At 44.4% G+C, this 13631-nt stretch overlaps 1 protein-coding gene across 1 annotated transcript in view; it reads right to left on the minus strand.

Annotated features, from left to right (window-relative positions):
• TBC1D5 (TBC1 domain family member 5) overlaps window positions 1-13631 on the minus strand; it is a 741163-nt gene that overhangs the window by 326633 nt on the left and 400899 nt on the right. Inside the window, exon 6 of the mRNA XM_073568086.1 lies at window positions 6383-6491. Coding sequence (XP_073424187.1) covers window positions 6383-6491 — 109 coding nt within the window. The remainder of the gene's footprint in view (window positions 1-6382; window positions 6492-13631) is intronic.

The following is a 13631-nucleotide window of genomic DNA, read 5'->3' on the forward strand; positions in this document are numbered from 1 at the left end:
GTAGAAGCGCTGTTGGTTAATGGGCCTAAGGCGGCCACAGTTACGGAACTGTCAGGAGCGTCGACAGTAAAGGAGGGGACGGTGTGTGCAGACACGTCTCCAGTGTACGGTGTGAGAAGCGGCTCTGGAAACGGAGGGCCGCGAGGTGTGCCGTCAGTCGGACGGCAAGTGAAGAAATAAACTTGGACCTGTTGCACCCAGAATCTGCCTCCATCGTGTCTCTGTTATCATCTCTGCGCGGTATAAAAGTAGGACCACCCCCCCCAGCTCGGCACCCCACCACCGACACTACATTTGGCGTAGTCGGCAGGATAGACGCCGCTAATACATCATCTTCTGCGGCAGGCCTGCCTCAAAGACTGGAAAAGGACTTGGACTACTCTTTGGATTACAATTACCTGTGGATTACAAATGACCTACCTGTGGAATACAAATGGGAAGCGCTGTGGCGGATCTGTGTGGCCAGCAGAGGATCCGGGGCGGTACCAGGTACTGTGCAGTATGGCGGTGTTGCTTCAGCGCAGAGGAGAGGTCCGGGTGTTTGCAGTCATGTTGAATGGACTGGGACCCCCTCCAACGTATCCCAAAAGGAAGCAGTATGTGCCTGGAGATCGACGCTTCCATATATTGGACCCTGACAGGAGGGTGGAGAGGCCTGCCGACACCTCACCTCACAGAGGGAGTGGCACAGAAGAAAAACCTGACTGCGGCTGTCTGATGCCATTTGAGTGCTGCCCAACGGACGGTATGAGACTCTGCAGGTGTCGGGGCATCGGCCGCCTAGAGTGGCAGTGGCGGCAGGGGATGGAGCTGTGCCAGAAGTCGCCCTCAGAGCCACGGGAGAGCAGCGGGATACTGAGCTGGGGAGCGGAGCCTGAGCGGAGTCAGCGAGAACGGCCGCCACCAATACCAGCAGAGGACTTCTCAGCGGAGCCCCCGAGTTTGGGGGAAAGACCCGCGGGACAGTGGAGCGAGGGACGGAGGCTGCGGGTGAAGCCGCGTATTGATGTGATGGAGGCCGCAGCGCCGGGGAAGGTGAGAGTACCCCCGGCACCACCAGTGCCTCCGCCAGCGGCCCTCATCATTCCGCCACAGCACGCTGCCCCCTGCGCACCAGAAGGCCTGGGTACATCGAGCCCAGTGGTGTATGCAGAGTTGTGCGAGGCCCCTGCTCAAGACCCTGAGGTACCCCGTCTGGAGCCGCCAGTACGGAAGTCATCCAAAGAAGACGCTGCTGCGTTCCCCCTGCTGATAGCAGCTGCGTCGTTGGAACCGGCCGTTACTCCGGCTCCATTGGAAGTAGTGGATGCGGCCTGTCCTGAGGCCGCGGTTATGCCGCTGCTGAAGTCGACTGCGGCCGACTTAGTGGGCCTTGTGATTCCAGCCTCCAAGGACCCGGTTGTCCCCATTTGCCACCTGGCCCCAGCGGCTGTTGAGCCGCAGGAATCATCGGCCGCCTCTGATCCACGTCCTTCCTCGGTTAAGTCCCGCCCACCGGACTCCAGGGCTCATGCCGGACCCTCTGTTTGGGTCGCAGGAGTTATAGAGAAGAAGAGGGCCAGGGGGCAGGAAGTCTGGAACCTGCTCCATGAGAGGGGAGAGGCTGGCATGGCGGCTGCACGACCCCCGGGACGGCTCGTTTATACTATCTTGCAGAAAGGGACACTTCTTGCATCCTGGGAGCTCCACGGTTGTGGGGTCCCATACTACTGACCACCGAAAGGAGGATTGAACTGTCAGGAGTTCGTTGCACCGTTGTGCAGGTCAAAAGGACAGTTCGCGGTCAGCTTTTAAAAAAAAAAAAGAAATGTTTATCTGTGATTTTTATGTCTGTTTTTCTATGTTCCTCTTACAGGATAGTTTGTGTTTACTTGTTAGACTGACAGAGCGGGGATACTTAGAAGAGAGGGAGTGTCCATGTCCAAGGAAGGGAGGAGGAAAGGAGACATGCAATGTTATGTTATATTTTGGTTTTAAAAGCAAGAAAAAAAAAAAATTATAAAAATGGGTACTTGTGCTATTATAAAGTTGTTTAATGTATAATATGCCAAAGTAAATGCAACAGGTCCGGGTAAGGGAAGGTCTGCGGGACCAAAGGAAAGTGTGAGATCCGGTAGGGATCTAAGAGTTGAGGTCTGGGAGACCGGGACGCCGACCATGACATGTAATTGAAAGAAGGAAAATGAGTTGGAAGACGTGAGAAAGACAGCCGTCCTAGGTCAGGTCCCCAACACCACGGACACCCCTGAAGAAGGAAAGGCGGGCGCCGGCAATGATCTGGTAGGTGAGTGGCCTCGATCAAGGCGTACCGGATAGTGAAAGGTAACAGTAGGGGAGAGTAGGGGAAAGATACACGCCGTAGAGAGAATACGGGTGTACCTTGCCCAATGTGAAAGACGTTGTCATGTGGCGTGCGCGCTGGTGAGTAGCAGTAGGCTGCTCAGAGCATAGTGCTCCCAGTAAGGTTCGGCCCCCGCAGATAGTGGGTTTGGCTCAACAGCTGGTCCGACAACAGAATGTAGGTGTAGCTTCAGAACGACAAAGGCAGGGAAGACGATTGTCGAGGACGACAATGGACAAAGGAAGGGGGAGTGTAGGGAAGGTGACCTGACGTACGGACGGACGTGTCAGAATGGAGAAAGATAGGTATGCACAGTATAGGTAGGTGTCAGTTATTATAGAGGGGAAACAGCTAGGAAAGTGTAGTGGACGTGCAGTACCTTGGGTGGACATTAGATGGCAGGGAGGAGTGTGAGCAAAGGACTTTACAGCAGCTTAGGGCTTTAGAAACCGTTGGTCATGGGGGGCGAGGTGACAGTTGGAGTGACAGTTTCAAGGAACCGGGTGAGCTATAAATTCTGAGGGAGGGTTCCAGAAGATTCCAGTCCCCAGGGGGAGCTCAAGTGACAGGAGGACTATGACAGTCTGTGCACTCTGAGGAGAATCCAGACCAGGGGGACTGAGGAGAGAGGACGTCAGGGGGGTGGTCCTGACAGGAAAGGACCGCAGTTGAGACGAGGTACTGGGTGTAAGACACTGTATGTGACACGACGACTGAGCAGTAGAAGCGCTGTTGGTTAATGGGCCTAAGGCGGCCACAGTTACGGAACTGTCAGGAGCGTCGACAGTAAAGGAGGGGACGGTGTGTGCAGACACGTCTCCAGTGTACGGTGTGAGAAGCGGCTCTGGAAACGGAGGGCCGCGAGGTGTGCCGTCAGTCGGACGGCAAGTGAAGAAATAAACTTGGACCTGTTGCACCCAGAATCTGCCTCCATCGTGTCTCTGTTGTCATCTCTGCGTGGTATAAAAGTAGGACCACCCCCCCAGCTCGGCACCCCACCACCGACACTACATAGTACTCAGTTGTCAGGTTATTGACGAATTTCCATAAGGAGAGCAGGGTCGTCTTATTTTGCTTTAATTATTGTATTGTTAACGTTGTTACTTATGACTTTATGTTTGGAACTGTTAAACTGTAAAGCACTGCGGAATATGTTGGCGCTATATAAATAAAGATTATTATTATAAGGAATAATGGAGAAATTGAAGAATGCAGCGTTCTAATGGCCGCATACACGATAGATAGCAGCTATCTCTCCTGACTCCTCCATTCACATTACACTGCTGAGATGAATGATCAACAGCAATCTTTGCCAACTCCACCATGCACAGGGAAGCTATGCGCGGCCGGGCGCTCTCTATGAGAAAGCCGCCGCCAGACTTCTCTGTTGGGGACTTATCTCCTTAGAACAAAATGATTGGCACTCTGAAATCAGACATGCCGTATTCTTATCTCCCACATCATCACATTACATCATCTGTCTGAAACAGTCAAGAAGCCTCCATTTTCCTTAGAATGTTTGTCAAGCCTGCAGATATTGGCGGGTTTAGTCAAGATTAGTCAAATGTGTATGGGGGGGCGAGAAAAACTATAAGACACTATCTAGATGGTACCTTTGTCCCATTATGCTACATGGGATCTTCCCCTCTGTGTCAAACTTGTGCTGGCGGTGTGGCTGTGCAGCCAGGTCAATGTTACATATATGGTGGGTATGCCCATTGGTTGGTGGGTTATGGAATTCTGTTTTCTCACTGTACAATAGTCTCACTGGTAAGAGTCACACCCTCCCCCAAAACTGGCCTATTCTCCATAACTCTAGATTCAGTCTCAAAGCAAAAAATTATATCCTTAGTCACTTTCTAACAGCTGTTAGGTCAATTACTCCACGTCACTGGCAATCCACAAAAACTCACGCTTTCGGGGAAAGAGATGAACAATATTATGAAAATGGAAAACATGATTGCAAATGATGACAACCGACTTGAAGCTTTTCATCATCACCAATGGACATGTTTGATATTATTCAGTGAGGGGAAGGACCTGGTAATATGGCTGTCAGAAAATAATACTTAAAATAGAATGTCGTGGTAGACGCGGTCTCCTCTGGTTTCAGTAATATGTTTTTTTTTGTTCCCACCTCCTTTTTCTCCCCATTCTTTCTCTTTCCTCCTTCCTTTCTTCTTTCCATTCCTCTAGCACACACATAATTATTTGCTTCATGTAAGAGCTTATATTAATACCTTATAAACCTGATTACACTTATACTTTAACATTTAAAGATAACTTAATAGTAACAAACGTCAACTTTTTTATTGTTCTTATTGAACACTAGATGGTGGCCTGATTCTAACGCATCGGGTATTCTAGAATATGCATGTACTTTATTTATGAAGATTTAAGAATAATGCAATGAATACACAGGATTTTCCAGGTAAAATATATACATTATCATTAAATGTTATTGCTCATAGAACTTAATACAACTGAACAAAATTATTGGACTGCACCTGCCGCTGATTGGCTAGCGCCGGTCATCTCCCAGATGCATTGCCGCTGACCTCCGTGCAGCAGGAGATGACCCGGGGCAACCGTCGGGAGATCAGTGGCTAGCGCCGCAGATCTCCCAACGGTAGGGGTGGTTTGCGTCATTCGAATTCCGCACTAATTCGCGGCCGGACTGAACCTGTCGCTGATTGGTTGCGGCCGGCCGGGCGAGACCAATCAGCGAAGCAGGATTTCCGTTACAAACAGAGAGACAGACAGAATTAGACGATTATATAGTAGATAATTGGAATGTTCTGTTTTCATATCAAAGTTATTAAAACCCAATAAAAATATTTAAAGTAAAAAAAAAAATTGTATGGGGTGGGGGTCCTTAAAGGTACTGTCACACTTAGCGATGCACCAGCGATCCCGACCAGCGATATGACGCGGTCAGGATCGGTGGTGCATCGCTAAGTGGTCGCTAGTGAGCTGCCACACAGGCAGATCTCATCAGCGACATAGCAGGGGTCGCTACTTACCTGTCAGACGAGGCGATCCTGACGTCCTCCCGCCCGCTTCCACGCGTCGCTTGTCTCCACAGCACGATCAGCGATAACCAGCGGGGGAGCCGGTCGGAGGTAAGTATCAGACATAGCGATATCGCTAGCAATATCGCTATAACGTCACATCACAAAAACCAGGGACGTTATAGCGATATTGCTAGCGATATCGCTTAGTGTGACAGGCCCTTAAGAAAAGATGCTCTTCAAGGTCCTTTTTGAAGTCTCCTTGACTAGTAATATCCCATCCAGTCCCTATAAGTAGGGGATTTCACAAGAGATTAGACTTGGCCTGTGCTGGAGTTGTGCAGTGGTAAAGAGAAAACAGCCATCACAGTAACCAAGTGAAAATAAACTTTTCAGTTTGGAAAAAATAAAACATTTCTTTTCAACTTGAAATATTGCAAAGAAACAAAAAGCTACCACGCTAATCCAACCTTAAAAAGGCTGAATAAAGTAGTCCCCGAGTTGTGTGGAAAGCCATCCGTCCTGCTCCACAGCGGTAATTGTATGTTATCAGCAGTGTTTATTTAAGAGGATGAGCATAATGAAAAGTCAGAAATTGCCCCTCGTCAGCATGTCTGGGATACAGGATATGCAAAGTGTTATTAAGTATGACGGAAAGTGGCATGGCTTAGATGGTTTGTGGTATGCCCTTGTATAAGCAATGGGTGAACCTCCTGCCACAATACAACAGGGAGAGACAAGGAGGGCACAAAATGTAACCAGTTGTGCCTCCACTGAATAAACATTAAAAGGAATACAATGTTTATCCTTCTTTTCCTCTAAAATCATTACATAAAGCAGCTCTGTATAATTTCGCCACCCCCCTCGAAACAAAAATAAATAAAAATCCGGCCCAAAATAATAAAGGATTCAGAGACAGTAGATTTAGTCGCCTGGAAAATCCTATGACTGCATCAGTAATCTTTAAGCGCATCAGGTAAAACGTTGATACATTGCAACCGCAAACTATAAATAAATATTTTCTCCTTACCTTCCAGCAAACACTCCGGAACCTGCTGCTTCTCAGCTGCCCATTAATCCCTTTCAGACGGATCGCTGCCAAATAATTGCTGTTTACAAAAAGTTCTTCCCATTCTTTGCTACGGAGGTAAATAACACAGATGCATTATATTTAAGAAACATATCGCGGGAGCGCTCCTACTTCGCAAGTTGCCAGAATACAAGGCACATTCCTAAGACTTTTTTCTTCCATTCTGTTATATCTCTTTCTTTCTTTTTTTTACAATTATTTTATTCACGCATAGTTTAAAAACGCATGGATGTCTTTTTTGGACACATTTCTTCTCCTGGATTTAATGAATATGTAGATCGCTATAATTATGCCAGCTACTGAAATTCATAATGCCTATGGAGGCCATTCCATTTTCTCTAAAATGTTGGGACTGCAGTTCAGTGAATAAACAAGAAAAATGAATATTAATACCGGCACGACCAGATTTCCGTACACAGGCAGGAGAGAAAAGCGCTGGCAGAAATGATCTGAGAAGAACCGGAGCTAATAACTATTAGCGCCTCGATAAAATATTTGGTTTTAAATTGACTTTTCTTTTTTTTTTTTTATCTCTAGCCTTAATGATAGACCGGGCTGTTAAACATAATAGAGGACTGCATTACTTAACCGGTAGTGCTATTACCACCGGAACGGCTTACACTTATTTCTACATGAACAGTTTTAAATTTTTAACAGGTGCAGGCATATTTAAATAAAAAAGCATAAAAAAAAAAGAAAAAAAAAAACAAAAAAAAAGCCAGACTGTATAAACTGTTAGGGAAGGCAAGCTTGAGCACCTTGCAGTACCTATGGCTGACTAGATAAACAACCTAAATATGCCTCCCAGGCTTAGACACACAAGGGGCCGAACACCTGTGCCTCATTAATATACAAGTAAATCTGCTCTACTGGGAAGCGATTGGAAATTAATTGTCCCAAACCATTTACAGAGTTTGAACAAAAGAATTTCACTTGGCTTCTTCTCCGTCGTTCTGTGAATCAAACGCCACGAATGACACATCATCGGCTCGAGAACAATACGCGGTGACCTGACGAGCGGATGCTTGTTACAATTAGCAGACACAGACAAGGTCATCTTGAAATAACAGAATAATTGAAGATGTGTTCTATTTTTCTTAAAGGATAAGATGTATTGACTAAAATAAAAAAACAGTATTAAAATGCAATACCTAAGGAACAACCATTCCAATATTGCAAAAACAAGAAACTTTGCAATTTCCCTCTTATTAATCATCCTCGACGTTGTGAAGAACCATTCTGATCGCTGCCCATTGTCTAAGTTACTGGCTGCTGCAACACTCCAACACTGGTGGCTGGTCTCCTAGGCAATGAGTGCAGTGCATTCAAGCTCAAGAGCTTGCAAGCGCTGCCCTAAAGCTTTCCAGATTGTTGATTCCAGAGAATTTCAGTTCCCGTGCACTCCTCCGATATTGAGGGGTTCAAAGCTGCCTCTGCTTGCAGCATCAGAGAAATCACATTTCGGACCAGCAGCTTAAAGAAGCACTCCTCCCATCAAATATTTTATTCTCATAATATATTGCAGTCATCATATTATATAGCAACGCATACTTACAATTGCTCATTTTGCCTTTCTACAAGCTGATTCTTCTCTTTTCCATTAGGTCTATGACATCACGTGATTAAAAACTGACTAACTGAATCTTTCTAAGCTCTGTTTTAAAAATGGAAGTCTCTTACCTCTGCATGAGTCATCATTAGAACTACAATTATAAATCACTGAAAAGTGTTAATTTTGATAAATCTTTTCTGTTTCTTATGTCACCTCTTGGCTGGCTTATTTTACAACAATATCTGTTGCCAATATAATGGTGCCCGTAATGAATAAATGTGATAAATTTACTTTCAACACTTTTAACGAACTATGCAAAGAAAATAATACCTTTGGCAGAACGTGAAAGCATTTTGCTCCCCTAATGACCGCAATCGACTACCAAAAGATAGACCAATCCTCTTAATACAATTGATATCAAAAACATAAAAAAAAACTTGTCAGTGGATTAGCTGGGCTTGGAATTAATTGATAAAGGTGAATAATAAGGTCAAAATACATTAAGTGGGTGATCCAACATAGCAAAATATTTTAAAAAAGAGCTTCCATTGTTCTGCATTACCGATATAACAGCTGCCATTGTTGAGTAGTGATGCAAGTCTAGCGGCATATGACCTTGGTGGCCATTAAATGGCTGTAGCGGTCACACTCCGTCAGCACATACGGTAATTAAAAACTGGAGCACTGCAGAAGGGCACCCGGAATGGATCGCAGGGGGACAGAATAGGTGAGCAGTGATGTTTTTATTATTTTATGACACTGACAGCAGTTTCATAAAAAATGATGAGCTGAAAAATCCCTTTAAATGTTGCTGTTGGGTTACATAACACCACACTGGACTTTCATATTAATGAAACTAAATATAGATAATTAGGCTGCAGCTAAGAAAATAGTTACCATCAAAATATTACATTCTTTTTCTACATATGGCAGATTCCGTTTTTTTTTTTTTTTATTGGTGACTGTGGTCAATTGTGGAATATCTGTAACTTGTTATTCTGGCTGTCATCTTCTAAAACACATGAGTTTGTTCTGATCATTAAAGGGTATTATTTACTTTCCACCTACATCCATACAATTCCAAATCTTTATCAAGCAACACTTGTTCCCATTTCAATAACATTGTTGGGTACTTCATTTCTCTTATTAGAGGGAACGAAAAATGAGTCATCATCCGAACACTATGCTCTTGATATCACTGCACAGTACATTTTCCAGTTATTTTGTCAACTGTCAATTGAAATATACTGCTTACTGTATCTGAACTTTACAGGGAACCTGTCAGCTGATACACGCTGCCCGATCTACGGACAACATATATTAGATGCTTGCTGCATGATTTTAGCTATGTTTGTTTGACTCTGAAACGCTTAGACTCCTGTTATGATTGGGTCACCGAGGAGGAAAACAAAACCAAGCTAAGTCACAGAAAACGAGAGAGGTTGGCAACTATGCGGATTGCAGACCCCTGATCCTAACCACACAACTAACAGCAGCCGTGGAGCGTACCTGCGATGATTCTAGACGCCTCGTCACAGCCGGAGGACTAAATAAGCCTAAAGCAAGAAAAGGGGAAATCTAAACTGCCCCAGAGCAGACCCCAAAGGAATAGACAGCCCCCACACATGTATTGACGGTGAAACAAGATGAAAGCACAAACACAGGTAGGAAATAAGCTGAGCAAACGATGGGGCCCACACTAACTAGAAAGGACAGGAAAAGAAAGATACTGTCTGCAACCGCCAAAAAACCCTGCAAAAAATGTCCAACACTTCTGATAGCAAAAAAAAACCCCGAAGTCACTAGACTTCACCCACTATATCAGCACTCTGGCATATTCTGAGAACAGAGCAAAAAGAGGCCAATCTAATAAGGGACAAAAGCAAACTGGCACAAACAGTAACATAAGAGTGGAAATTCAGCACAGCCCCAGCCGAGGCTGGCTGACCACACAAAAACTGAATAGACAAAACCAAATCAAATGTGAATATTAGCAGAGAAAACTTAGCTTGAGAAGACAGGAACTGAGCTGGAAACCAAGACCTCAGGAGGCAGGAAAAAAATCACCAGCATGGGAATAGGGAGTCGGCTGTCTTAAATCCAGTCTGAGACTCCAGATGTCCAATCGTCGTCCTCATTATCAGGTGGCAGGTCTCTGCTAACTAGATCAGCTTCATTACCTCCTGCCACCACCAGAGGGAGCCCGCAGAGAGAACTCATGACTCCTCTGTCAGCACAAACAGCTCCCTCACCAGAAACCAGAGGCAGACCAGAAAATGAGTTCACAACAGACTCCATATAGAAGGCCTAGGAGTGATGATCCTACTGAGAGATTGCCTTTAAGATACTGTAAATTTTGGAAGTAATTTTTCTACTGAAAATCATTGACCTTGTTGCAAAGAGGTCTATTTGAGGGAGACTGTACACTGGACACTAACTGATGAAAGACCTTTGGGGATAGTGACCATTTGCCCAGATCCAAACTTCAAGAAGTCCAAGATGAACTGTAGAAAGAGAGAGTGCCTAATTTCTGCCCAATGCAAAACTCTTGCTTGCAACAGGTTCAAACAGATGGTGATTTTTCCACCCTGGCGACAAAAGAAAACCAGTGCTGGTTTATTGTCTATGTTAATTAGAACATGATGGCTTTGGATCAAGGCTAGGATTTCTGAAAGGACTTCCACATTTTTAGATGTTCCGTGTAGCTTGAGGATTTAAGATTCACATGATGGGACCATCTTCTCTACTAATGTGCTCCTCAGTCCCACTAGCTTGAGTGATGAGATAAAGCTGATCCAGAAGCCAAGGAACTCTTCTGCACAAATTTTGAGATTGGTCTTCCAAATTTATAGAAGTTTCTTGTAGTTTAAAAATTGAATAGACACATAAGTGGACCATTTTCTTGGCAAAGTTATCTTTACGAAATGTGCTCCTCAGCCCCACCTATTCAGGTCAGTAGTGATGGGAAAGACCTGATCGAGAAGCTAAGGAACCCCCTCTAGTTAAGTTGTGGGTGAAGAGACACGATCTCAGAGAGGACTTGACTTCGGCTGGTATGAAAATCCTTCTTTCCTTTCAGTAGTATTGACTTCTGCTCCAGTTGGAAAGAATGAATTTTTGAAAAAGTTGTATGAAATTCAGCACATACTACGGTAGATATGCAGGATGTCAAGTGGCCCACAATTGAGTACATATTCCGAACTGAGAAGGAGCGACAAAAAAGAACATTTGTTTTTATTTGATTTTGCATCAACAAGACTTTGGGTTCTGGAAGAAAAGAGGTTTGTTCTAAGTCTAAGAAAAATCCCAAGTCCACCTTCTTGGAGAGAGGTCTGACTTTTCATAGTTGATTATCCAGCACAAGGCTAGAAGAAGGACTATTGTTACCTGAATGTATTTTAGGACTTGGTCCCTGGAAACTGTTGAGAATGAGGTTGTATAGGAAGATGATATTAGGCATCTTCCAAGTCTATGGTCAACAACAAGAAATATTTCTTCATAAATTTTTTTGCTGATGAGATCGTTAGATTACAAATTTGTTTAGTGGCTTCAGGTTATTGAACACTCTAAATTTCCTATTTCATTATCTTATTAAGAAATGTTTTGAGTACTTTTACCCTGTCCCTCTACTGGCACAAGACAAATAGCGCCCAAATGAATAGACCCCAAACTTCATCTAGAAGATGTGAAAAATCTATTGAAGTTAATATTGTGATAACAAATTTTGTAAGGGGAAGTCTATGAGATAATCTTATTTAATGACGGTCTCTGGGAGAAAAGCTCCCACTGGTCGAAAAAAAAATTAAAGTCACCAACTCACACAACTGACATTGTTTGGAGGAAGAAGGATTTTTCCTATTGGGATTTGAGAGGAAATTCTTTCCTTTTTCCTTGTGCCTGCTCATTTTACCCTTGGACTTTTGATCTTTTTGAGCACAGCATCTAGGCATCCCCAAAAACGGTCTTTTTTTGGGGACTTGTCCTATGGGAACCCTTTTCCAAGATAAGAGGCCTTTTGCAAAATTTTATCTAGATTTGCACCAAAAATTAATTGACGATGTAGACACACTACAGGTTATTCTGAAAAGTTATCTGGAACCACAGTTATACTTTAAGGCCTCATTCAAATGGACATTTTTCAGTTGGTATGCTGTCCTTATGCGCAGTAAACAATATACTGACCAATATTAACCTATGTGCCTGTATACGCAAGCAATTTTCCACACAGATGAATGGTCCAAGTAGAAAAAAAACTGCATTCTGGTCCATTTTGCAAACCAGACAAGTACATGTAAAAACAGGCCTCTGCTGCACCTATTAGTGTTGTGGATGTGACTAGCCTGATTTTAACAACAATTGTTGGAATCTTACTTAATTTAGTAGTTACCTTATATGGAGAAGGACATATATGTTAATACAATAGCACCTACTTAACTTTCCTGACGTATGAGTAGACAAAAGGAACTGCTAACAAAGACATTTAAAGAACAAAAGAAAAACAGTCATTGCATGCCCCATTAAATGGGTTGTCTGGCCTTAAGCCCCCGTCACACATAACGATCTCGCTAGCGAGATCGCTGCCGAGTCACAAGTTTTGTGACGCACAGCGATCTCACCAGCGAGATCGCTGTGTGTGACACTGACCAGCGACCAGCCCCCTGCCGGAATCGCTGATCATTGATGGAAAGCCCTGGACATTTTTTTGATCGCTGGTCTCCCGCTGGCCAGCACGCATCGCTGCGTGTGACAGGTGGAAGACCAGCAATCAGCGCACTGGTAACTAAGGTAAACGCAGGGTTTCTAAGCAGCGTGCGGTGCTTAGAAACCCGATGTGTACCTTAGTTACCAGCGCGCTGATGCAGGGAGCTGGTAACCAAGGTACACATCGGGTTTCTAAGTGATGCACGCCCCTTAGAAACCCGATGTGTAACTTAGTTACCAGCTCCCTGCATCAGCGCGCTGGTTACTAAAGTACACAGCGACGCCGCACGCTCGGCGTCGCTGGTGCTGATCGCTGGTGAAGCTGTCTGTTTGACAGCTCACCAGCGATCATGTAGCGACTCACCAGCGATCCTGACAAGTGGATATCGTTTTCGGGATTGCTGGTGAGTCGCTATGTGTGACAGGGCCTTTAGGCTACAAGTCTGCAGTCAATCTTGTCACTACAGACCTCTTGATCCTTACATCGCACACTGCATGCTGAGAAGACTCTCCGGTGCTAGGAGCAGCAGGCATGTGACTGATATTCATACATACGGTCACATGCCAGCAAGATAGGTGCAGCCTTGCTCAATCCAAGCGTTTTGAGGGAGGCCAGACACGTCTAGTCTGAATGTGGCTGGAAGTATGCACATCACATACTTGTGGTAAGGGGAGATAGTAGAAAATCAGAATAAACATGAGAGTGGCAGTATGTAAATGAAGACAACTAGGCATATTTTACCATAAAATTATACTGGTCAGTTACTATGTTATACTGATTACATATGCAAAAATAATGCTAACGTAACCAAACCCTTTAATAAAGAAGGATGCCTATTTTGGGGGACGATGTAGCTAGAAAGAATATTTATCACTCTTAGGAAGATCCAGCACATAGATACATAGATATATTACAAAAGACAGTCAAATTAATAT

This window comes from Dendrobates tinctorius, unplaced genomic scaffold (genome assembly GCF_039654945.1).
Source record: "Dendrobates tinctorius isolate UK_male_01 unplaced genomic scaffold, ASM3965494v1 ptg000005l, whole genome shotgun sequence".
NCBI lineage: Eukaryota > Metazoa > Chordata > Amphibia > Anura > Dendrobatidae > Dendrobates > Dendrobates tinctorius.